This window comes from Anguilla anguilla, chromosome 3 (genome assembly GCF_013347855.1).
Source record: "Anguilla anguilla isolate fAngAng1 chromosome 3, fAngAng1.pri, whole genome shotgun sequence".
Taxonomy (NCBI): domain Eukaryota; kingdom Metazoa; phylum Chordata; class Actinopteri; order Anguilliformes; family Anguillidae; genus Anguilla; species Anguilla anguilla.
In genome coordinates, this window is record NC_049203.1 from 12479380 (window position 1) to 12506296 (window position 26917).

A 26917-nucleotide genomic window follows, 5' to 3' on the forward strand; every position below is an offset into this window, starting at 1 on the left:
TTAGAATGTGGGTCATTTTCACTTTCCTGTAATTGTTGCTACGCTTTCCCCCTTGGATGTTGAATCCTGTTTGTTGTGGGGAGGGCATGTGATTTGGCAGCGCTAACGGTTTAGTCTTCTTCATTCCAGTGGAAACTTACTGACCTTCTTGTAATCTCAAAGAAATTCAAATACAGGGGAAGGCTTATATTCATGTAGATGAGATGGATGCCTAATGGGGCGCAGTGGCAGCGGGGGACTGATGCTGTCTTGTCACTAACCCCAGCCACCCTGAAGCAGGTTACCATGGAGATCCCTTCGGGTGAAGCAATACTGACTCCATTCAGCCTTGGCCCATTCTGCTGTCTCTGTCCTTAATTTGTTGCCAAAGAATTTGGGCGTTTTCCACTCTGAAATAAATTATCGCGCGTGGCGTTTCTGAACAGGTGTGAATTGGAACAGTTTGTTGAAATGGGGGAACTCATTTCATGATTAATCCGAAAGCTTTGTGATGGGACGTTGCCTTTTGGGTTAAAGGTACCTACTTGACTTCCCTTGTTTTTGTATGGTATTCATAATGGTTCTTTCTGTCCTACCTCTTTCATGCGAGGGCTGTTTCTTAACTGTCTCTTGCCTGTTCCTTTGTGCTTAAACTACCAGGCTGTTTCTTTTTTCTCTTGTCTGTTTTAACCTGTCGCTGGCGAAATTAGGAAACAGGCAGGGGAATCCAGTTCTTTATTGTCACAAAACTGTCCTCGCAGTGTCTGAGAGAGATGGTGGGATGTGTCTGGGGTGTGTGTGGCTGTATGTTTCAGTCCTCTCCTTACAGTTATTGTCAGCCGCGTCATAAAATATAAATGTGTTGCTGTGGCAGATGAAATGAGTCATTTTGATGGGATTGAGGTGTTTGAATATGGACCTTCTTTTATGTGACAGCCATGATTTGTGCACAGGGTTGGAGGTTATGGAGGGGCGGAGATGGGGGTGTGTGTTGCAGAAGGGTGATTGTAGGGAGTAGGTATACGAATCTGGGTATGCTTAATGTACCTGCAGGTTTTAGGTTCAGCTGAAGGCAGCAGCAGCTACTATTATACATTAAGATTAATAAAATTATGGCACAAATAACTCTTGTTATTGCTGCTCTTTGCCTAACTTTTTTTGTCTGTACTTTGTAAACAGTCTGGATGACAGCGTTTGCTAAGTTTATAAATGTCTTATGTGTTAATACACAAAGGTAAACATTTGATTGGTTGGTTGACATGAACACTTTGCCGGGTGTTGGGAAAGCTAAAGTTACAGGGGTGGTTAAGATCTTTGTTGTTAACCTGGGGTTATTTTATGCAGGTGATGCATCCATTTATTGCCTTTGCAGTTCACAGCAACCATAAATGGACGTAGAATTGATCAGCTATTCAAGTAAAGTGGTAAATGGAGGCACAAATGGCTACATGGGAGAAGATTTTCAGCTGAAATGCAGGATGTTCAGGCTAACGTGAGTGTGGGCAAACTTAGCCTGTGTGTACCGTAGATCCAGGAATTAGCCCTTACCATGTGCATATACTCACAACACTGTCCTGACACACTTATCTGTAGGCGGCTAGATTGGCTGCCTGTCATTCAGAGTAATGCAGTGTAACGCAGACTCGACTGGGGGGATGGGCCGGGGGAGTGGGTGCTGTTGAATTTGCATTTATTACTGCGACACGTTTCACAGCAGACAGTGTTAGCCTTTGTCGCTAGCACCCCCAACCTCCAGCAAAACGTTCGGGCGAATTCCGATACTGCAGTGCACTGTCACCCTGTTACATGGAAACGTGCTGGCAGTGTCTCATGCCACACCCCCACCCCCCCTTCAGATTCCTTGTAGTGGGGTAGTGATGGTGTGGGCGTGTAGTGCAATGGTTAGGGAACTGGGGTTGTAATTCATAGATTACAGGGTTGATTTTCATCTGGGGAGTGGCTGTTATATTCTTATAAGCAAAGTGCTTAGCCTGAATTGCTTTAGTAAATGTGCAGTTAGATAAATTGAATATATGTGTAAAAAAAAAGTGTTTAAGTGTAAGTAAATCAAAAATTGTACCATAACCATGTTCTGTTAGTCACCTGTTGGCTTCAACCAATCATTGTGTTTTCTTCTGTAGAGAGCGGAACCTTTTAATTGGTTTGACCTGGCCTGTGATTGACAGCTCATTGTAGCTCCAGGGCAAGCCTCATGGCAGTGATGCAGTGGGGAAGTTGCAGAGGTTGTGTGGCCTGGTGCAAGCTTCATGTAGTTACTCAGTGCAGGAAGGGCCCACTTACACAGAATGGTACACTGGAGCCCTTCAGACATAAGCAGTATACAGTATATTACCTACACATGCACAGAGTTGTGAGGTAGTCATGTACACACACAGGCACACACACACACACACACACACACACACAAAACCACACAGTCAGACGCATACAGACTAAGTCAGACGCACAGAGCTGTACAGCACATCAGGTAATAGCCTTGTTTTCCCCAGGGTTTGTCTGTGGTAACTGAACCAGGTGGCCATTAAAATGAAATTTGGGTCTTCTGCATTTTTTTCCAGTGGGGCAAAAAAAAAAAAAAAAAATAGAAAGAGTCAGGAGGTAAACAGAAAATACGAGCCAACACTCTTCCGCGTAGTGAGGCATAATAGAGACTTTCACATAAACACAGTGGGTGCTTTTCCCTTTTTTCTAAGCCCTCTCCCAGCCATTGGCTGCCCGCGTATCAAAGGTGCTGTTCCCCCTCATTAAACTGTGTGGCAGGTTGAGACGCGTTGCGCACACACTGACTGTGGACTTTGTACCTGTCTGGCATGTTTCTTTTCGCTCAGCGCATGACTGATATACGGTGTCCCCACATAACTTATTTCTCCTCACGTCCCCCTCGCACACCGAGAGGGAAGAGAGATCCGCGCTGATATGGGAGTTTGAGACATTTTAACAGGGCAAGTGCAACAATGAACATCGCATAGCGCAGCAGCAGCAGCAACAACAGGATATAATCAAACGCTGTTCCAGCTGTATCCTATTGATTTTGTCGTAACATGCGCTGGTACTTTTACAGCATGCTGGCTGCAGTGTAGATATCTATCTCTGGTGGCAGGGCTTTAATTTTTTGACCAAGCGCACTGTTTGGTTAAAGTTGGGTGATGGTGGTTGTAGGCTTGCCCAATGTGACTCTGCTCTGCTACGTGCTGTGTGTGCACACGAGCGTTGGCACCCGGTCAGTCAGCAGGATATCGCTCGTTCCGTCACGCTTCCTGTTGTTCTCGCGGTGCGGTATCCACCTCGGTCAGGTACGGCGCGCTCCTAATTGAAGGTGATACGCGGGTCTTTGTCTGTCTCCGTGAGCGTGCTGCGTACGTGAGCGTGGGTGTTCCACCGAACGAACGCCGGCCCCCTGGTGTCGCAAGGGGGGGTTTTCAGACACTTAGCCTAATTATTTTCCCTCTGGCCGGGGGCTTTGGCTTTTAACCCGTCTCGCAGCTGCTCTCTGTCTTCTCGTTTAGCCCGCCGCGGCGGCGTTCGTTCCTGTCGTTTTGAACGTGCTCTCCTTCCTTCCTCCCTCCCATCTCTCCGGCGCTTTATTTTTGCATGCTCTCGGTATCGCCTCTCTCTCTCTCTCTCTCTCTCTCTCTCTCTCTCTCTCTCTCTCTCTCTCTCTCTCTCTCTCTCTCTCTCTCTCTCTCTCCCGCTTTCTCTCCCTATCCGTGCGTGTCTCTCTCTCTCGTCTGGTCACTCGCATCCCCCCCCCCCTCCCTCAGTCTGTTGGTGCTTTTCTTTATTGTCATAAGGGAGAGGTCCCCTGCAATAAAAAAAAAAAAGCATCTTGGCTATATCGGGCACTCGAGCATACATCTGCACTGCACAGGGATCTGCCTCTCTACATCCGAATGGCTGTCTGGGGCGTGACTTCTGTGGGGGGGGGGGAATTCCTGATGGAGCAGCCAATATGCTAGTCTATTTGCTTAATAACGTTATTCTCCCAGGCGGTGTGGGTTATTATGAAAATGTGACCGTATTGTGGTTACAGGCTGGACTTCTGGTTGCTTACTGTTCTGCTGTATATTTACAGTAAAACTCCTCCTTTTCACAAAGTAGTTTTTCATTCTCTCCGTGCCTCGTGCTGAGGGAAAGACACCCCCCCCCCCACAGACATGTGCAGTGTGAGGGATCGTGGGCAAACTCCTGCCCCATTTGTAAAGTGTTGAGGTACTGCACGTGTCCAAAAATTATTTTACAGGTACTGGCGATGTGGCGTAGACCGTTGGCAAAACGTTACCCACACACTTTTCTAAACGCTCCCAAGCAGGTTTAATTGTGCAAACAGCATTCTGACCTGCAGATGTCTTCCTAGGGTGTAACTGTCATTTCCCTCATCTGTTTGTAAAGTGTAAGCAGTGTAACTGGAGGTATTGGTACCACATGCGTGTCGTAGAACATCAAACAAGGAAGATTTTTTTTTTTTGGCTGTGGTGGATTTTGCCTGAGAAAAGAGAAGAGATACTTTGGTCATTCCTCATATGTGTTATCAGAAGTGCTCCTGTTCATTTTAATGTGAAATTCCACAAATAGCCCTTTGAAGCCAGTTGAAGAAGAGAGACAGCTGTGATCAGTAGTAGTCAGTAATTTAGCTGAGTGAATGAACAATCACATTTCGCACAGCTTGTGTTACAGCAGGAACCTGGTTTCTGCTGAAAATGTAATTTAATTTGAACAAGACCTACTTTTTTCGTAGCGGGCTCTTATCTGCGTAACGGTGCGCTCAATGGAGCTAGTGTGTGTGACCTTTGCTTTTCAACAGGTGTGCCAGTTCCAGTTTTAACAATGAGTTTACCTGGAAGTGTTGTTGGAAAGCTCCAGTGCTGAACGGAGTGTTCTTCCCCCTGAGTGCAGTCGGCGTGCGGCTGACGTGGCCAGCCCTGGTCACCCGAGAGCCGCTGAGTCAGCTGGATTTTTCTTTGTTACTCGGCGCGTAATTGGTCAATTAAAAGCGTCCGATCACGCACCGCACCAAGCGTCCTGTGTCTAAATTGGCTGCTCGTCTTTAAGGTGAAAATGAAAAGCCAGCAGACCTTGTGGAGTTTTTTTTTTTCTGCAGTTATATTTATTTATTTGGCAGTAGCCGCTGTTGCGGACCTCTGATTTGAGGTGTGCTTGGGTCCTTAGCGTCTGTCTGAATGGCTGGCAGATAGGAGGGTGCGCTGGGGGCGCTGGCTCTCCCTGCTTCTTCGGAGCGCTGTGAGCGCGGGGGCGGCCGCCCCGGGCGCTGCCTGCCGACGTCAGCTGTTTGCGCTCCGAAGGTGACTCTGTCGCCGTGGCGCTTTGTCTTTGCGAGGAGTCGTCATCTTCCTCGCTGACCTCTGCTTGCTGGTGTCCCGCGGTCCGCAGTGCTCTCACTGCAGGGGTGGAGAAACGGCAGCTCTGCTTTCCCACTGCGTTATGGGCTCGCTCTTTAAGGGTTTCACCACAGCCAGCTAGCCTCTCTCTTATGCTGTCACCAAAGATTCTGTACGCTCGCCAGATACCCAGCTCCACTCTTTAATGGGTTCACCACTGCCAGCCAGGCCCCTCTCTCCCATGCTCTTACCACAGATTCTGTACGCTCGCCAGATACCCATCTCCACTGTTTAAAGGTTTCACCACTGCCAGCCAGACCCTCTCTCCCATGATGTCACCACAGATTCTTTATGCTTGCCAGATACCCACTGCTCCTCCTGTCCTCTCTGCTTCTTAGCTACTGGAGGTTTCTGGCTGTAAAATGAGTTCCCACGGCTGTATGACAGTACGGTATGTCTACGGCCATAGCATCTTACTTGGTCACGCTCCTTTAATGGATGTTCAAAAGATCCATCAAATTGGAATATTTCAACTTCAGCAGTAGGAAGATAGAAAGGTCAGCATTCTGAACGCTGTGCTGAGTGTATGATGTAAAGCTTCCTTGCAGCATCCGTCCCCCTTATGGTCTGAAGTTCATCAGTTGTTAGTTTAGTAGCCTGTCAAGTTCTTTGGTAATGTGTTTTACAGAAGCACACCAAATGTTTTAGACTTTCCAGAGTTGCACAGCTGTACAGGGTACATATATGAAACCCTCTAATATCAAAATGAGCTTTTAGTGATTTACAAGGCCCTGTACCATTTAAGTCGTATAACAGCATATTATGGATAATTATTACACAAAAAACATGTACTGCTGGCTTACAGTGGGAACCATTAAGTGCTATGTTTGATGTTATGAAGAAGCTATCAAACATTAGCTTAATTAAGTGGGACTCCACTTTACCCACAGGACAGGAAGGGTGTATTATAATTTGGCAAGATGGAAAGGCTAAGCCTTGTACTCTAAAGATTTGTACGTCCGCTGATTCTAACTTCTCAGACATATGTAGTCATCCCTGGAACCAACTGCAATGAAATATAAATGCAAGAAAAGTTCAAAACGTAACTGTTTCAGTCAATCAGAGGAATGATCTGTCAAAATTATTATAAAAAATGGTGACTGAAATAGTCAAAATTAAAACTACCCGTCATCTCAAGAGACTGGTGGTATCCTGTGGGGGATTTTTCAAAGGCAGATAACTGCGCAAGTCACCGTTTGACAAGTCCTTGAGCTGATTTGCCTTTGCACAAGGAACATTCTTTTGCTAATGATGTCTTGTCAATCAAAGCCGGATGGAAATGACGCGCTCCCAGCTCCCCGTCCGTCTGTAATATTTGCCCAGAGACAGTAGATTAACAGGAGGCGGCTGCAGGCGGTGCAATCAGTTCCAAATGAGCGTCGCTCCGCTGCAGAGAAGGAGAGATCGTTGCGTTATCTCCCCTTTCTGCCAGGGAAATAACGTGAACGAGGTGCCATTCGTTTCAATTAGCCGCGCCGGAGCTCGGGATCTCTCCCACGCGCGCGCTGAACGACGCTACAATGGCTTTGTTTTCAGCTTTGATTAACAAGCGCTTCATATGTGTGTGTGTCTGCGCAATCAGCCGCGTTTTTTCAGATTAATCCGCCTCGAGGCCTCTCCCCCGAACGCATCCTCCTGCGTTTGCTCCCCGATGGAGAGGTTGTTGATGGCAGCACACTGTTCGTATAAGTGTTTCTTTGAACGCCGACTTTGTTTTGTGTTCTTCCTCGTTCAGCCTCTCCCTTTCCTCTGTGTGTGTGTGTGTGTGTGTGTGTGTGTGTGTTTGTGGTGAGACAGCTCTTGCCAGTAGGATTTGATATTGTGGCTTTGTGTGTGCAGCAGGCATGGGTAGACATATTAGCCTTCTCTCAGTGTCACATGACCCAAGTTAAAATGTAAACCGGGGTGACGCCCAAGCCGCGTGCTTTTAGTGTCGGTGCCTGTGTGATTTGGGAATCGCTCATAGGCTGCAGCGTAATTGTTATTTGTGTTATGCTTTGATTTATTATTTTTAATCATTACGCAGTTTTACTGCTTTGCCTGCGTCACTGTAATAACACAGCCGAGCCTAGATTCATAGCCATCTGAACTGAAATCAGAATATGGGAGGAACGCACATACACACACGCACTCACTCATAGACACAGAAACACAAACACACACACACACACACAGAATCACACACACAGAAACACGCACACACACACACACAGAATCACACACACAGAAACACGCACACACATACACACACACATGTACATACACATAAACACACGCACTCACTCATAGACACAGAAACACAAACACACACACAGAATCACACACACAGAAACACGCACACACACACACACACATACATACACATAAACACACACACTCACTCGTATGCACAGAAACACACACACACACATGCACTGACTCATACACACAGAAACACATGTACGTACACACACATTCACACACACACACGCCAGTCCAAAGTGAGCCCATGGCTGCAGTGTGTGGAACAGGCTGGGTGACCTTGCAGAGCAGGTACATATTTACAGCTTTCTGCTGGACGTGCGATGGCAGGTGCCCCTGATGACACATCTCCCGCCGTCCCAGGTGTGCGCGGTCAGCTTATCACTGTTACACAACGCCTCTTACGCATTACTACTTCACCTTTACCAGGTAAGCCCGCTCACAGACTGGTTTCTCATTTTCACTGATGACCTGGGGAATCAATGTGATTGGGGAATGCGGAGGGCTGTTTACCCAATCAGCTGTAGGCTGGGATAATTAGTTAGTCTGACAGAGAGACTGTGTTTTGTATAGGAATTTGACCAGGACACCTATTGTTTGAAAAGTGCTGTGGGAACTTCAGTGACTACAGTGAGTCAGGATCTTGCTACGACATCTCATCTGAAGGGCGGTGCCTTCGACAGCCAGTGACCCTCGTTGCTGTTTGGGGTCCAGAGCAAACAGGCTGAACACTCAGCTCTCTCCGTCGCTTCACTGTCCCACTGCGTACTGACGGCACATGCTGTTGTTCAGCGAAGGTGTGAAAAGGTTTGTTTTACTGCATTGAGCTGAAATCTTTTGATTTTAGAAGAATGCCGGCGGGTTTCGGGGCCTTTGGTCTCCCCCGTATCCGTGGTGATGCTGTGCAGAATTTAGCGGGACCGTTCCCCGGTTTGGGCGTGTGCGGCACCCCCCGGGGAGTGCAGTCGGTGGCTGTGGCGCAGCCGATTGGGCGAGACGCGACACACTCGAGGGTGGTGGAGGGGGTCGGGGGGGTGGGGGGGGCGTTATTTGTGAACAGACGCACTCGTGCACGTGCGCTACGTTTCGTTCTTTTATCGCTACTGCGCGCTCGCACGCGATCTGACACCCTTCCATCTGTTTCGCAGTCAGGATTTGTCCTTTTCTTGTTGCGGTGTGCTAACACGTAATTTTTACAGCATTTCTTTCATTTTTAGTGGTTTCCGTAGCTTTTATAGTTGTATTTCCCTTTGACTGAGTTCCCCAGGTAAATATTACACTACATTACATTACCATCACTTGGCAGACGCTCTTGTCCAGAACGATGTACGGTAGTGGAGGCAATGACAGCGAGGACGATGGGGAGTGATGAGCGTAGAGCCTGTGTTTACATGCCAGTGGACCGGGCCCACTAAGTCAGTGCAGGAGCAACGCATCACTGCAAAATGACATCTGTCAGCACGGTTATGAATCCAGGCCCGTTTTACACAATTGGAAGAAATATGCTGCCGCAGCACATGCCTACAGAAAGCAAGAGTGTGTTGTATTCTCATAGGTGGGGGTGCTCTTAATTTTGGACAGAACAGGTGTGTGTGTGTGTGTGTGTGTGTGCGCGAGTGTGTGTGTGTGTGTGCGAGCGAGTGTGTGTGTCTGTGTGTGTGCGAGCGAGTGTGTGTGTGTGTGTGTGTGCGAGCGTGTGTGTGTGTCTGTGTGTGTGTGCGTGCTGAAGATGCTGGCCGGTAGCTGGGGTCTAAACGTCCGGGGAGGCTGACTGCGGGAACATGGCTCGTTCCCCTGAGAGAATTCTCTATTGATCAGTAGGTAGGACGAGGTGGAGACCAGCATACACAAGCAAGCAAGCACGCTTACCTTTTCCTTTTCTCTTTTCCCTGAGTGCGTGCCTTTGTTCTTGTGCTGAAGGTGGGTGTATTCAATTCCCACATCCCCTCGCTCTCCCTCTCCCCTTTTTCACTCGCCGTTTATTCCCAGCTCTCTCTCTCTCTCTCCCTTTCTCTGTCTCTCTCTCTCCCTCTCCCCCCTCTCTTTCTTCCCGTTCTCTCTCCCTCTCTCTCCCCCCTCTCTCTCTCTCTCTCACTCCCTCCCTCCCTCTGTTCACCCTGGTGCATCTCTACACTGCAGTGCTCTCCTTTGGGCTGTCTGTCTACCCCCCCCACCTCTCTCTCTGTCTGTGTCTGTCGCTGTGAGACTGATGATACTATCTGCCCCAGCACTCTTTATCACTCTTTCCCCTCCTCCTACCTGCACTCTCTCTTCTCATTTAAATTTTTAAAATAAAAATTTAAAATAAAATTGTTCTCCAGCTATCATTGATTTCGATTAGTTTTTAATATATTCCTTGTGTTTGTGTTTGTGTGTGTATATGCATGCGTGTGTGAAATGTGTGTGTGTGTGTGTTTGGATGTCTGCGCCACCCCAGTCTTACCTGTTCTCTCTCAGTCTGCTGTTCACACCTCCCTCTGTCTCTCTGCCCATCCTTTCTCAGTCAACACTCCTTCACACTGTCATCCTCCTCGTTAATTTCTCTTTCCCCCTATAATTTTCTTCTTACCTCTCTCATTCATACTTTAGCCCCCCCCCCCCCCCACACACACACACTCACACCTCTCTTGTCACCCCTCTGCACGTGCGTGCCCCTCATTCTGAATGACTGGCTGCAGTGTGCGGACTGTACTGGGAGGGGGTGGGGGTGGAGGGGAGGGGGTCACGTACCATGAACGCTTCAGATAATGCACCAAAAAACAAAAAGAAGGAGAGGCTCAAGTGCTCGACGCATTTCTTTTTCTTTTTTATATCTGTGCGGCAGGCATAGCAATGAGTGAGTCTGCCAGGAGAGGGGGGCGGGCGGGTGGGGGGGGGGGAGGTGGTGAGGAAAATGGTTGGTTTGTAAAGCTCTTCCTCATTGGTCCTTTGGCTGCTCAGCCGGTTTGTAAGGCTGATGCTGATTGGCCTTTACCCCTGATCCATGCACAGCAGCTGCTGCAGCATGTGGAGAAATGCCCTTTCTATCTTTTCCTCTTCATTTCTTTTTTTTTTTGCCCCTTTTTTGGCCTTAAGAACGGCCCCTGCAGTACGTCCGGACAGCCGGATCTCAGGCGATCCCCTGTGTCCCAAATTCAGGGACTCTCCTTCTTTTCTGTGGTTTTTGTCCTAGTTCAGCTCCAGTTAGTCAGTCAGTTTGTGCTGTCTGAGGCTCTTGGGAGTTGGTGAAGGGACGTCCTCTCTCTCTCTCTCTCTCTCTCTCTCCCACTCTCTCCCTCTCTCTCTCTCTCCCTCCCTCCCTGTCTCTCTCTCCCCCTCAGACTCAGACACAGTCTGCCCTTTCCCTCGCATCGCTTGCTGCCTGCTTCTCGTTCGTCTCTCCTCCTCTTCTCCGTGCCTCTTCCCGTCCGCTGGTCTCCACGTGCTCTCCATCTCTACTTTAATTCCTCCTCCGTTTTCTTTGTTGCTGTTTTGTTCTTTTTTTGTTGTTGTTGTACTTCATATATTACTCGTGCGTTCATTACTTCTTTTTTTTTTTTGTTTAGCTTTTGGCTCTCTGTCACCGTCGGTCTCCGGTAACAACGCCGACCGCTGCAAACCTGTTTCCAACGGAATTAATTTCTTCAGGGCTCTTTTCTCCTATATCTGCCTTTTCTGTTTAAAAAAAACCGATTGACCGTCTTACTTTCACCTGAATGCAGATCCGGCTGGCGAAGGAGAGAGCGGCAGACGGAAGAAGGGGACGGACGAGTGGAGAGAGAAAGAGAAGAGTGAAATGAGAGGAGTTATGGGTAGAATATGAATCGCCGGATCCGAGCGCTGCAGTAACCACGGCGGTGTCGCTGGACGTCCTTGCGCCGCGGGTCCCCCCCCCCCCCTCCCTGCCGGGTGTCTGTGAGCCAGAGACCTGCCAGTGTTTGGCCTTGAACGTGACTATATTTCACCCTGACGGGAACTCAGTCACCGCCCCCCCCCCCTCCCCCCGCCCCCTTCCCCCTCGTCTGTGTTCCTCGATGCCTCTTCCAGCTGCTGCTGATTGGCTCCTCTGACTTTTAGGAAGCTGTAAGGAATTCTTCTTTTCTGCTCGGTTGTTCCGTCGTCGTCGCGGTTCATTTAGATGCCAATTCCGACCGCGCCGCTGCGCCCGTCTGTCACAGTTCACCCGGGCTCCTGTCTGGATGGGTTTCGGATGTGCCGTTCTGATTGGTCAAGAAGTCGGCGAGGAAGAAAATGCTGAGGCGGTAACTCGGAGAAGAAGAGGATAAAAGCGTGAGAGCGAGGCAGAGGAGCCGTGGGAGAGGGACAGAACTGTTCCTGTTCCTGTTCGGGGCAGTGTCAGCGAGACCCATCCCCCACAGCATGACGGGGTGACCCCCCCACCCCACTCCACCCCCACCCGCCCCACCGTACCATGGTCTTGATCCTGAGGGAGCTGGACTCTGCTTGACGCATTATGGAGTCTCACTGAAACCTGGAACCGGAACCGGCAACAGGAAGTAGAAACCGTTAAGTCGACCCCCTGTGTGGGGTCAATGAGTTTGCCCTGTCAGGCCTAAGACTTTAAAAAGAGAAAGCTGTCAGCGAGAGCGCCTCTTTGTTTTCGTTTTCTGGCGGTTTGGGTTCGCTCCGCGCCCCGGCGATGGCGGTGAGCGTGTCCGTGGGCCGCGACACCAAGTGGCTGACCCTGGAGGTGTGCCGGGAGTTCCAGCGGGGCACCTGCTCACGCTCGGACGCCGAGTGCAAGTTCGCCCACCCCTCGCGCAGCTGCCACGTGGAGAACGGCCGCGTCATCGCCTGCTTCGACTCGCTCAAGGTACCGAGCGCTGCAGCGCAGAGCCCCGCGCTCCTGTTCACGCTGATGCACACTTATACACGCACACTATATACACACTAACACATACTAATGCACACTTATACACGCACACTATATACACACTAACACATACTAATGCACACTTATACACACTCACATACACGGTAATGCACACTTATACACGCACACTATATACACACTAACACATACTCACTAATGCACACTTATACACGCACACTATATACACACTAACACATACTCACTAATGCACACTTATACACGCACACTATATACACACTAACACATACTCACTAATGCACACTTATACACGCACACTATGTACACACTAACACATACTAATGCACACTTATACACGCACACTATATACACACTAACACATACTCACTAATGCACACTTATACACGCACACTATGTACACACTAACACATACTAATGCACACTTATACACGCACACTATATACACACTAACACATACTCACTAATGCACACTTATACACGCACACTATGTACACACTAACACATACTAATGCACACTTATACACGCACACTATATACACACTAACACATACTCACTAATGCACACTTATACACGCACACTATGTACACACGAACACATACTAATGCACACTTATACACGCACACTATATACACACTAACACATACTCACTAATGCACACTTATACACACTCACATACACGTTAATGCACACTTATACACGCACACTATATACACACTAACACATACTACTGCACACTTATACACACTCACATACACGGTAATGCACACTTATACACGCACACTATATACACACTAACACGTACTCACTAATGCACACTCATACACGCACACTATATACACACTAACACATACTCACTAATGCACACTCATACACGCACACTATATACACACTAACACATACTCACTAATGCACACTTATACACGCACACTATATACACACTAACACATACGCACTAATGCACCCTTATACACGCACACTATATACACACTAACACATACTCACTAATGCACCCTTATACACACTCACATACACGCTGCTGCACACTTATACACGCACACTATATACACACTAACACATACTCACTAATGCACCCTTATACACACTCACATACACGCTGATGCACACTTATACACGCACACTATTTACACACTAACACATACTCACTAATGCACCCTTATACACACTCACATACACGCTGCTGCACACTTATACACGCACACTATATACACACTAACACGTACTCACTGATGCACACTTATACACGCACACTATATACACACTAACACATACTCACTAATGCACACTTATACATGTACTAAAGCACACTAATGCACACTCACATACACACTAATGCACACATATACATGCACTAAAGCACACTACTCACATATTCACTATTGCACACTAACGCACACTTGCATACTCACTAAAGCACACTCACATACTCAATAACGCAGACTTATACACACAATAAAGCACACTAATGCACATCATACACGCACTAACGCAAACTTGCATACATACTAATGCACACTCATACACACACACGAAAGCATAGTACTCGCATACTCACTAAAGCACACTCACATACTCAATAACGCAGACTTATACATGCACTAAAGCACACTTACATACTCACTAAAGCACACTCACATACTCAATAACGCAGACTTATACATGCACTAAAGCACACTTACATACTCACTAAAGCACAGTCACATACTAACGCACACTACTTGCATACTCACTAAAATGCACTCACATACTCAATAACGCACACTTATACATGCACTAAAGCACACTTGCATGCTCACCAATACGCACTCACATACACACTAACAAACATTCATATACACATTGACAAGCAATATATACACACTAATGCACATTTGTATACACACTAACGCACTCATACACGCTGACAAACACTTATATACACACTTATGCTCTCACTCATACTCAGTACGCACTCATGCACACTAACACGCACTATATATGCAGCAGTACACTCATATACACACTAACACACACTCATACATGCACTTATGCACACTCATACGCACACACTAACTCACTCTGTATGAACACTAACGCACACTCATTCACATATTCACACACACACAGACACACACACACATGCTCGCACAAACACACACAAGTTTCCTCTGGGTACAGAGAGAGAAAGAGATGTTTCCTCACATTTGCAGTGCTTTGGCACTGTGATTCCCACATGTGGCATCTGCTCATGCATTTTAATCAGTCGCTCTAAATCACCAGCTTAAAAACTGTAAAACATCAAAGTTGCTCATTAATCAAGAGAACAGTGCGTCCAATTTATAAAACCCTACCCTGTGAACAGTTAAAGAATATTAACGATTTTGTTCTATTACATTCTGGAGCCTTAAATAATTAATGATGTAACAAATTATAAAGGTCTCCTGACTCATCCTTTCGAATGGGAGGGCAGAATCTCTTAAGCCCCTCCCCTCGCCTCAGTTGATTAACAATTTAGAGCCACATTTTGGACACCCCATCGCAGCCCATACAACCCTAGGTCACTCTCTGTTTTTGATCAGGTCAAACTTTATATATTTATTCTGTGGTTGTAAAAACTGATATAGACCCTCACTGTAGCGACAAAACTATAACTAGTTATGAAATGAGTGGTGCCAACACCATTTACAAATGCAGTCCATAGTCACATTAAAATACAACATTATTATTAATATGATATAATTATATGTGTTCATTTTGTAATGAATGATGTTAACATATGAATAATGTACTCATATCGTATAATATTAATGAGCAAGGGCCGCTGTTGATTTGGAGATATGGGGCTCTTGGGGGGGGAGGGGGCAGGGATTTTGGTTCTGTTGAACCCCCTGCCGGGGCAGGTAACCCGCTTCGTTCCGTCCGTCTCCGTGGAGACGGCCGCTGACAGGCGGCTGTCTGCGTGATGGAGCCGCCCTGTCTCCTCGGCTCCGAGTTGGATATTGCGCTGCTGTCACTCCTCTGCTTTATGCCTTTATGCTCTTCAGAGGAGGGGAAGGCGGGAGGGGGAGGCCTAGCAACAGTGCCAAGCCAGCCCATTGGACAGTTTCATCTCCATGCGTGGCATTGCTAATCTACAGCATTCCCATTTTTTTCCCTGTCCAGTGTGACTGATTAAACCGGATAAGTTCACTGTTAATAATTCATATACAAGTTTAAAAAAAAAAATAAACTCAGATTTTTTTTTTGGTTTGTTTTTGGCGCATGAGCCATTTCAAGGCCTCTGGGCACCTTGTTTAAGCTTTGAGATAAATAAGTGAAGGTCATCTTAGATTTAGTCTTTCATTGAGAGCGTCTGTATGTGGTGGTGGCATTGGTTTTTCCACTGTTACTGCCTACCAGAGTGTTTGAATCTCTGTCAAAACCCTGTAATGTTGGACGGGGGGGTGGAGGGGGGAGTGGAGGGAGGGGGGAGGGGGGGCCAGTTGGCAGGGTGGCTTTGCAGGCAGCCATCAAACCAATAACAAGCACAACTCATCTGTGCTGTCTGACAGAGAACATGAACTGTGCTTGCTAAATCACTCCCCAGACAAAATCTCCCTCCCCTCCCCCTCCCCCCCCTTCCCTCTCTCCTTCCTCTTTGCTAATTAATCGACCTGCCCTAATGGCTGTCCTGGAGTCCTTTTTCCTCAATAGCTGTAATTGTCAGCTGCTGTCCCTTAATATGTGGAGAGAGAGAGAGAGAGAGAGAGAGACAGAGAGATTCTTTCTTTCTTCCTATGTCTCCCTTCTTTTATCCATTACTCTCCTTTAGCAAAACTGGCTCTGACAGGTAACCTTTTACAGGAAAGGAATTGAAATCTCTCTACCCCTCAACCCCCCCCCCCCCCAAGCCCCACCCATTTTTAAAAATGTGTGCGGCATACTTGGAAGCATTCTACAGGCCAACCGGACAGCCTGCATTCCTGGCCTGTCTCCCTTCCAAACGACGGGAGGCTTCCGGTCAGCGACAGGGCTTCCGATGCCCCGTGACACCGCCGTGGCATCCATCGCTCTCGGCCCTGCCCTGTTCCGGAACATTCCCCCGGACGCGTCGGACTGCGCTGTCGCGGGTTCTGCGGCAGGGAGGCGGCTCGTTCGGCGTTTAGGGGCGCAGACGGGCGTGTCTGAGGGGCCCGTGAGCCTCCAGCCCCGGGACTCTCCCGTGTGCCTCTCAGCCCTGAGCTCTCGGCTCTCAGCTGGTGCCACTGCGACGGTGACCTCATCCCCGTCACCTGCAGACAGACACAAGCCAGACGGGACGGTGTGGGTGTGTGTGTGGGGGGGTGGGGGGGGTGTAATGGGCGCGTGGGTGTGGTGGGGCAGGGAGGCGGAGGGGGAGGTGTTGAGAGGCTCAAGTTTAGTGATTTATAGTGTTTTCCTGCGTTTGTCATTGTGATTTTCTCCCCTGCGTATGCTTTAAAAGAATGCTAAGAGTCTGCTTATTGCAAAAACAAAGAAAAAAAAAAAGACAAGCTTGAAGATGCTGCTGGTGCTGTCTCGTCTGGTTCTCATAACATTTTCATTTGACTGCCCAATAAAGAGGCTAAATTGGACTATAAATCAGGCCGTAAAATTGGGCCACTAGTTTTGAACTACTGCCTCTGTGGTGTAAGTCATTCATCTTAATAAGGGTGATGTGTTTTACTTTTTTGCAGGACACAGGGTTGGATGAATTGAGAAAATATGTGCAATCATGTACTCTTGAGTGTCTGTTCTGTTTTATGGCAGCTAGGCACACACACGCACATGCACACACACATATCCTCTCTCTCTCTGTCTCCCTCTCTCTCGCTCTCTCTCTCTCTCGCAGCCAGGGAGGGCACATCAGTAGAAACTTCCTCCCTGTTGCCCTTGTAGTGTTTCCATGGCTACAAAGAGGCGATCCCTGACCCAGTCAGTGACAAGCTTTTCATCTCTCTCCATCTCCCTAAGAGGAATAAAACTGTCAGCATCCAGGCCTGACTGTCTCTCCTCCTCCTCCTCCTCCTCCTCCTCCTCACTCTCTGCTGCCATGCAAATATACAGTATTTCACTCTTGGATTCTAGTGGGCCCAGAGACACAGAAAGCAGATACAGAATCATGGAGGCTGTATAGGAACACAGAGGTAGTGATATTATGACATTAAGGGTTTTTTTCCCCCTGTTCTGTTGTGATCGTTAGACAGCCCAGTCCCACCCCATCCTCTTCCCTTGTGCTGCGTTAAACTGAGGATGATTTAGTAGGACAGAGTCATGGGAGGTGTTCATCCGTTAGAGTGAACAAGTCCTTGTGAAGTGCACGGGTGTGCACGTGAGTGGCAGAGGGAAATTTCCACCACTTTTCAGATTGAATTGAGAGAGAAACAGTGGGAGAGAGAGACAGAGAGAGAGAGAGAGTGTGATATCGTGGGAGAGAGTGAGAGAGAGAAAGAGACAGACAGAGAGAGAGTGTGTGAGAGTGAGAGAGAGAGTGGGGGAGAGTGTGAGAGAGAGACAGACAGACAGAAAGAGAGAGATAGTGTGAGAGAGTGGGGGAGAGTGAGAGAGACAGAGGGAGAGAGAGAGAGAGAGAGAGAGAGAGAGCCCCCGCGGTGAGCCTTGTATCCCCTGGCGACCACGTAACTCGATCAATGGCCAGGACACGATTACACGGCCCCACCCCGAGCTCAGTAAAACTATAACCACGCATTTCTGTTTCCATGGATTTATCGACAGGCTTGTTGGGAACAGCATCCGGATGTGCTACAGGCTGTCTGTCACTTCTAATGTTGTATGAGCGCTAAGGGTTGCGTCAGGCTCACCAGGCAGGATGAGTTGCGGATTGTTACAAAACATACAGTATAACTCACAATATAACAGATATATAAAGCATATGAGACTGAGAGTATTTCGAAGGTGCTTCAGTCAGATGGGGAGGAGGAAGGGCATGGCTCTGCGGATTATGCACACGCACAACCGAGAGGTGTGCACAATTTCACAGAATATCTAATGAGTCATGACTCGCCGATAAATGTATATATCATATATATATACATATCAACAAATATTCATCTGTCTGATCTAAATAGAGGGACGGACCTTGTCTGCTTATTTACCTTCTCTTCCTCAGGAAGATTTTAAAATCTTTTTTCTGTTTTAAAAAAACAAAAACAAAAAAAACTCTTTTAAATTTCAGGGTTGCTGTTCTTCGAAGAACGTGGATTTTTATTTTTTATTTGTATTTGCTTAGGACATACAGTTCTTGTTGTGTCATGGCAATTATATTTGTAAATCAAATTTATGTTTGTCATTGTTTTGTTTGTCTGGTATTATTTAATGTGTAACGTTTTGGCAATTCTTTGATGCGAGCTTTTGTCATACAATTACACACATTTTTTGCCTTTTTTGTTCCATTTTTTGGAATGTTTAACTGATTTTATAAAATGAAGCTAGAGGTGATGATTGTTTTTTGTAGTATGTGCAGGGCATGGTATGTTTTTATCTGTTCCTAACTCGATGTGTACTGTAAACAGTCAGCATTTGCCTTTGTGCGTGTGTGTCTCTGAGTGCGTGTGTGTGTTTGAGAGAGAGAGAGAGTGGGTGGATGTGTGTTTGAGAGAGAGAGAGAGAGAGATAGTGGGTGGATGTGTGTTTGAGAGAGTGAGAGTGGATGTGTGTGTGTGTTTGAGAGAGAGCAGGTGTGTGTGTGTTTGAGAGAGTGAGAGTGGGTGTATGTGTGTGTTTGAGAGAGTGAGCGTGGGTGTATGTGTGTGTTTGAGAGAGAGAGAGAGAGAGAGAGAGTGAGAGTGGGTGGATGTGTGTTTGAGAGAGTGAGAGTGGGTGTATGTGTGTGTTTGAGAGAGAGAGAGAGAGAGAGAGAGTGAGAGTGGGTGGATGTGTGTTTGAGAGAGTGAGAGTGGGTGTATGTGTGTGTTTGAGAGAGAGAGAGAGAGAGAGAGAGTGAGAGTGGGTGGATGTGTGTTTGAGAGAGTGAGAGTGGGTGTATGTGTGTGTTTGAGAGAGCGAGAGAGATAGCATGTGCGTGCATGTGTTTGAGAGAGCGGGTGTGTGTGTATGTGTGTTTTTTAGAGAGAGTAAGTGCGCGAGAGAGAGCGGGTGTGTGTGCGTGTGTGTGCGTGTGTGTGTGCGTGTGTGCGTGTGTGTGTGCGTGTGTGTGTGCGTGTGCGTGTGCGTGTGTGTGTGTGTGCATGTGTGTGCGTGTGTGTGTGTGCGTGTGTGTTTGTGCGCGTGTCTACGTGTGCGTGTGTGTTTGTGCGCGTGTCTGCGTGTGCGTGTGTGTTTGTGTGTGTGTGTGTGCATGTGTGTGTGTGTGCGTGTGTGTGTGTGTGTGTGTTTATGTGTGTGTGTGTGTGTGTGTGTGTTTGTGCGCGCGTGTTTGCGTGTGCTCTCCTGCAGTCCCTCTGCAGGATTAATCAGGTTACGTGGCTTATTTTCTCTGGTCTAATCCAGTTTGCTGGTTAGGATGCGAGCGGTCTGAAGAGGGGGAGGGGACCATTGTCTTGCTGTCGTGCATCCTTAAAAAAAGTGCACATTAGCGCAGCTCAGAAAGAAGGCTGTTTGTTTCACTCTGAGAAAGCGTATTTACACCACGAGTGTGCCGAGAACAAGTCACAGAACGTTTGGGTACTGATCTGGAGGACGATGACGGAGTGTTTCGGTGGTACTTCTGGGAACACCAGCAGCCTTATCAATAATAATAATAATATCTGTCTGGGTCAGGTTTGAGGAGCATGTGAACCTCAGCACGTGGATCGCTGTGTTTGTGCACCGGGATAATCCGTGGCGCACATATACCCTAACTAGTGTGTGGTAACCGAGCATTAAGTGGGAAGAAGCAGCTGTTTGGGTCAGGTGGGAGGAAGGCGGGTGGCGGCACCTGGTCTTCTGTGCGGCGTGTTGCAACAGAGCAACAGAGCTGTTTTCCTGTTTAAACTCAGCTAGGCGTTTATCTCTCGTTGTTGCCTTTTTAGAAGCAGTTGTCACAGCAAAAAAAAAGAAAAAAAAAATTCATGAAGACGCCAACACCGGTTTTGATCCCAAATTTGATTTCATGATTTTACTGTAAAAAGGAAATTGCATTTAAAAGTGTATTGTGGTGTATTTCATGTCGATTCTTGCATATCTTTTACGGCGACAGATTTCGTAAGTCCGGCATTAATTTACTTATCATGCCCTCCCATGTTGGGATGCGTGAACCTGTGCGTAAAATGGCAATATAATCAATTCCCCTCCTTCACTCTCCCTTATCTCTGTGGTACTCACTCTCTCTCCCCCCTAAAAGTCTTGCTTAATTAGTGGAAGCAAAGATGAAGAAAAATAAACTAGAATTTTTCATTAAGTCCCATCTGGGACTAAGAGCCATTTTGGTAGAAAATTGAAATTGAGGTAAACCGGTGCTCTCTCTTGTCCACCCCCTCCCCTCCTCCTCTTAGGGGCGATGCACACGTGAGAACTGCAAGTACCTGCACCCCCCACCTCACCTGAAGACACAGCTGGAGATTAACGGGCGCAACAACCTGATCCAGCAGAAGACTGCGGCGGCCATGTTGGCTCAACAGATGCAGTTCATCCTGCCTGGAGCCCAGCTGCAGCCAATAGTGAGCCATCCGTTTCACTTTCACATAACAGAATTAATGTGGTTGGAGAGGCAGGGGAGGGTGGGGTTGGTGAGGGGGGGGATGTGTGTATGTGTGTGGGGGGACGGTTATGAATGTGAATTTTTATCTCCCCTCCCTCCTAGACAACGTTCCCAGTGACCCCCTCCCTGGCTGGCAGCCCCAGCATGGCGTTCAGCCCGTACCTGGGGCACATGAGCCCGGGGGTGGGGCTTGTGCAGGAGCTCCTGCCCAGCGCCCCTATGCTGGTCCCGGGGAGCCCCACCGGACTCGCCATGGCAACCAGCAGCCCCTCACAGAAACACCTGCGCACAGACAAGCTGGAGGTACCTGTCTGTGTCTGTCTGTCTGTCTGTCTGTCTGTCTGCCTGCCAGCCAGTTGCACTGGCTTTTTTAGTTTTTTTATTAAAGAGCAGGAGGTAAATCCAGGAATCTGGATGAGCATTTTTCCAGCAGTCTGCATGGTGCAGTACTATTATTGTGTGTGTGAGTGTGTGTGTGTGTGTGTGTGTGCACATTTGTATGTGTATGTGCATGCATGTGTGCATGCATAAAGTAGCCATGTGTGCGAGTGTGTGTGTATGCATGTGTGTGTGTGCGTGTGTGTGCGTGCATGCCTAAAGTAGCCATATAAAGGAAGCTCCTGCATGCAGGCTGCATGCTCAGCCGCAGTCACACGCCCTGCTCCCTTGCTCCTGCATGCAGGCTGCATGCTCAGCCGCAGTCACACGCCCTGCTCCCTTTCAGGTGTGCCGGGAGTTCCAGCGGGGGAACTGCACGCGGGGGGAGAGCGACTGCCGCTACGCCCACCCGCTGGAGGCCGCCATGGTGGACGGCAACGAGAACTCGGTCATCGTCTGCATGGACTACATCAAGGGCCGCTGCTCCCGGGACAAGTGCAAATATTTCCACCCCCCCGCCCACCTGCAGGCCCGGATAAAGGCCACCCAGCACCAGGCCATGGTGAGGGGTGCCTGCACACCCGTATCACACAGTTACATAAACCCTTTAAGGTGTAAGATCACAAATATGTGATTAGAATGTTCTTACCTGAACATTCTAATGCTGATGTCACAGTCACTACTGGTAATTGTTAGCAATGGAGTTCTAGAACACTGACAGTTTGCAGAATCCCTGTGGTGCTACTCTGGTTTGATTTCCAGCTTGCACTCTGTCGCTGTACTACCTGAGCAAGGCACTTCACTTGAATTGCTTCAGTAAAATATCTGACTGTATGTAAAAAAATTTTTTTACTTCCAGCCTAGGTCCTCTGGAGTTATTTTAATACATTTTATGAGCGCTGTCTTTTCAAGCAGTTTTCACACATATTGTATTTGCATATTTTATCTTATTTGCATATTATCCTTTGCTTATGATAACAATACATTTTTGAGAGCTGTTGGTGAATTATTACTGTAACATGAGAAAGAGAGAGAGAATGAGAGATTCTTCTTATTTGTTTAGTCAAGTGTTTCTGCTGGTGCAGAACCCCCCCTCACCCCCCGTCCCCGATTTCATGTGAATTTCTCATTTTGAAGAAGGTTTGGTTTTTGCTGAGAGTGAGATGAGAGCCGGTCTTGTTTATATCCGTCTCCCCCGCTTCCAATGACTGTTTGAAGTTTTGTGTGGGGAGAATTTTGATGGGGAAGCGTCGTTCTGAATTAGAATACTTTTGAGGAAACGGGGAGTGAGAGGAGAGCTGCATTTCTGGTACTTTGAACTTCGTATGGCTGCTGTTGCCTCAGTCTTCAGGCTTTGCATGTGTGTGTGTGTGTGCGCGTGTGTGCGTGTGTGTGTGTGTGTTTAGTCCATCCCCCAACATCTTCTATTTTGCTAGCTTCCAACAGCCTAAGCTTAAACCATTCCTTGCAAATTTATCTTGCACTGATTCCTGCATGCTGCATAGCCAAATACAAGAGGTGAGCGGATTATCTATGAGCTGCTTTGTGTTTCATATTTCATCCAATCATGTCCTTTTTTGTTATTCTGTTCCCTCCTTGCATGTACTGTAGAGGAACAGTAAAGCCTCTGGAAGATATGGGGGTGGCTGACTGTAGGTTGATATTTATAACTATGATGGAATACATTTACTGTCTGCAATTCAGGAAACGCTGTTGATTAGTGGTTGATAGGAATGAACGATAGATACAGTGTGACTTAACTCTTCAGACTCAGTGTCTGAAGAACCTGCTTCACTTTAGATCTACCTGGTATGACGACATCTTGCTTACATGTTCCTGTTCTCTGTAGTGGTTGGCCCTCATTGGCTCGAATGAGTCATGTGCTCCTGACCTTCCAATCCAGTCCCACCCCGTGATCCATCCTTTGAAACGGAAAATCCTGCTGACATGCGATCTGCCCGTTTGACCTTTAAAACTTTAGATCTCGTCTGCTTTGGCCCTCTCGACCTTGCCGAGTGAATGTTGTGTCCTTCATTCCGGCTCTTTCGTGCTCAAACGTTTTAGCGTCTGCGACTGGAAGTGCGCAGCTCCAGGGTCTGTTTTGTTTTTCGAAGCACTTTGAGTACGGGACGCAGCCCTCAAGGGCAGTCTGTCTGCGCAGATAAAGGCTCTGCTCCGGTGGCCATTCTTCATTCGCGCTGATTAAGCATGCAGTACAGGCATCGGTGTACCGGGCCTTTAAAAAAAAAAAAAAACCTTTTTAAATGCCAGGCAACTGAGGACTTGTGTAGATCCTGAGATTAATTGCGTGTGACTGGCGTAGCCATCTGCCATTTTGAATGTGTTTTAAACGGCGTGTTTGGAGTCGGAATGATCGCGGCGACCCCTGATGTTCGTCCCGCCACCTGTGCGGGAATGTGCCGGGAAGCGTCCGAGCCTGTGGCGTCGTTTCTAAGGCTGCTTAACCAGCCGTGGCCCTCCTCTCAGTCTGATCACACAGCGCTTTGTCCCTTTCCTTAATTAACGATTTCAAGTGACTTATTTATTTAAATTTCTATCCTCGGCATAATGAGTTTGACCATCGCCGGAATTAGCATAAAAATGAATGCTAGGCATGAATATGGTAGGTTCTTGATTAAAATCTGCATATCAAAGTTCGGGATGAAGTGTTTTGTTGTCAGAACTCACAGAGGCCTTAAGTCGATAGGACACCGATCCAGTGCTTATAGACGAGAAAGTTGTGTAGGACTGACTGGTCATTGTAAAAGGGTTTGGGGTGAGTGGTGGGTAATTAGGGGCTGTCCGGCAAGATTCTAGCTGAAGATTTTTTGGAAATCCCTCAGCCGGTTATAAACTTGAGACACATGTACATTGCCAACGGCATTGGCATCTGTCAGGGGAAGAGTAGTTCCAGTTCCAATTTCCACACTAGGGAGGAAATATGGAAGAAGAACACACAGCAGTGCTGCAGTTCAGTAATTCACTCAATTTAAATTTTTTGAAGACTTGGATGGATGGTGACGTATAGCGAGGAGTTGTAACCGACAGTATTGTGGAATGTAAAACCCAGTATTGCAGTATGTAAAAATGTGAAATAAATCGTTTGAACAATATCGAAAGGTGTCCAGTGCGTGGCTAGAGATAAGTGGTAATTGCTTCTCTCTTTGTCCACTCTTCAAAAATGGAAGGATAACCTTGGAACTAATTTGGAAAATCAGTCATTCAGCTCCTGATTGTCAAAGGAGTAATGACGACAGTAAAATGCTAATTCTTCTGAACGCATGGGTAGCCCGGTCTGCAGTGCCGGCTTAGTGTACTGCCACTGCCAGCCTTTGTCAATATGAGCGATTAGCTTGTGAAGCAAAGCTGCAGCTCTGAAATATTTAAACTGTTATTTTTTTCCTGCACAGCACAATGTAGGATAGCAGCAGTGCAAACCTTAAGAAACGGCATCATGGAAAGCTCCTCTCTCAGCTGGTCTCTCGCTCGTGAGTCTGTGGGCATGTAGGCTTGTCCCCTTTTCATCCTGTTTCTCTCTCTCCCTCCCTCTCTCTCACTCTCTCTCGCTTTCCATGTCTGTCTCTCTCTCTCTCTCTGTCTCCCTCTCAATTCCTCTCTCTCTCCCTCCCTCCCTCTCTCTGTCTCCATCGCTCCCTCTCTCTCTCTCTCTCTCTCTCCCTCTCCTCCTCCCAGGCCCTGCCCCCGGGGGCCCTGCAGCCGCTGCCGAAGAGGCCCTCCCTGGAGAAGAGCAACGGGGCCCCGGCCATGTTCAGCCCCAGCATGTTCCACTATCAGCAGGCCCTGGCCAACATGCAGCTCCAGCAGCCTGCCTTCATCCCCACAGGTGAGCCCAGCCCAGACTGGTCCAAACCGGCCCAGACCGGTCCAAACTGTCCCAAACACACCTTAACCTGCTAAAAAACTGGATAAACTCAATTCTGCTAGCGCTTCGTATTGAAAGATTCCATGTGGATTTAAGTTTGAGGAGTTAAAAGTGTAGGCCTGTGATCTCAGACCTGTGTGGAAGGTCACATGGGAATTGTAGTCTTGTGGTGGGAGTGTTGTGGAAGGCTGTGGGCTTTAGCGATCATGTGCTGTATGACACTGGGTTTGTAGCAGGGCATTCTCTTTCTCTCTCTGTGCATCTCTCTCTTGCTCTTTCTCTCTTTTCTCTCTTCCTCCTCTGTCTCTTTGTTTCATATTCTCCATCCCTATTCACCCCCAAATCCCTGTCCTTGCTTGCATGTGTTTCACACTGGAATTTAGTGCTTTGAAAACGCGTGTGTTGCTAAGCGATGAGTATAGGAGAAGGAAGATGTGCACATAGACTGCGTATAGAGAGGAGCTGACAGTCTCTCACTACCATAAAGGGATCGTGTCTCTTGAGGTGCTCCTTATCCAGAGAACACAAAATACCGATTTTTTGGAAACACTGGGAAAGACGAGTAGCCAGGTGAGGAGAGCATCAGACCTGATGTCAGACATCTCTCTCAGTGGCTCTCATTTCAGTTTGTTTCTCACTGATACTTCGTGCTATATGAGATATGTGCCTTATGTCACCAGAAACCCTATTTAATGTGAAGGTTACATTGAACTTCAACACAAAAATAATAAGGAAACTCTTCAGTGCCCCCTTTAGCTGTTGCTTGGCACATGCCATGCAACAGCCCTCCTTGGTAAAGGTAAACCCCAGTCTTCAGCAGTCAAGCAGAAGCGCAATCGTCTGTACACTTTCCTCGCAGTATCTCACAGAATGATGGGAGCTCAAAGCCACGAACCTTAAAGCGGCGCTTTGTGGATCGTTTCCCACCTTGCCGCGGGCGGGGGGGGGGGGGGGGGGCGGAGGCGGGTAAGTGGGTGGGCGGGCGGGCGCGCCGCAGGTGATGATGACTCGGGCGATATTTCGCGGTCGCCGAGCCCACTCGTCTGGGGCGGCGCTGTCATTATGTGGGAGGGAACGCTATCGGAGCGCCGCGCACTCTCTGATCTGTCATCGCCGTGACTACCGCCCGCTCCTCGCTGCAGTCAGGACCGCCGAGCGGCCGCCCGTCTCCCGTCGCGACCCGAAAACTCGCCCCCTGTTCCAACTGCACCGGGGCTCAGCGAATCCTGAACTCTGAGCGTTTATTCTGGGGTCCAGTACCCCTGCTTGTGCTACATTTATCAGTGTGCTTACAAATCAATTTGCTACTTAAGGCTCTCTATCCTCAGCCTCCCCCTCACGTCCCCTGCGGCCCTTAATGTTATGCTCTAGGTTTATTGTGAGGCTTAGCTTGCTTTCGCCTCTGATCTCTGCCAAACCTTTTTTTTTTGTGTGGTCTGGATAAGAGTGTCTGCTGAATGACTAAATGTTCATTTAAGGGCACACAGTGAAGGTAGTGCCCCTCTCTGCTGTG

General features: G+C 47.9%; 1 protein-coding gene across 15 annotated transcripts in view; it reads left to right on the forward strand.

The window, feature by feature from the left end:
- mbnl3 (muscleblind-like splicing regulator 3) overlaps positions 1-26917 on the forward strand; it is a 43704-nt gene that overhangs the window by 2040 nt on the left and 14747 nt on the right. For all 15 annotated transcript variants that reach the window (XR_004764466.1, XR_004764469.1, XR_004764468.1 and 12 more), the window contains exons 2-6: positions 11339-12450; positions 20938-21102; positions 21246-21446; positions 21868-22083; positions 25215-25365. Coding sequence is in view for 11 of the 15 variants with exons in the window: in XM_035410326.1 (XP_035266217.1) it covers positions 12277-12450; positions 20938-21102; positions 21246-21446; positions 21868-22083; positions 25215-25365 (907 nt within the window). In the remaining 4 variants the exon portion in view is untranslated. The remainder of the gene's footprint in view (positions 1-11338; positions 12451-20937; positions 21103-21245; positions 21447-21867; positions 22084-25214; positions 25366-26917) is intronic.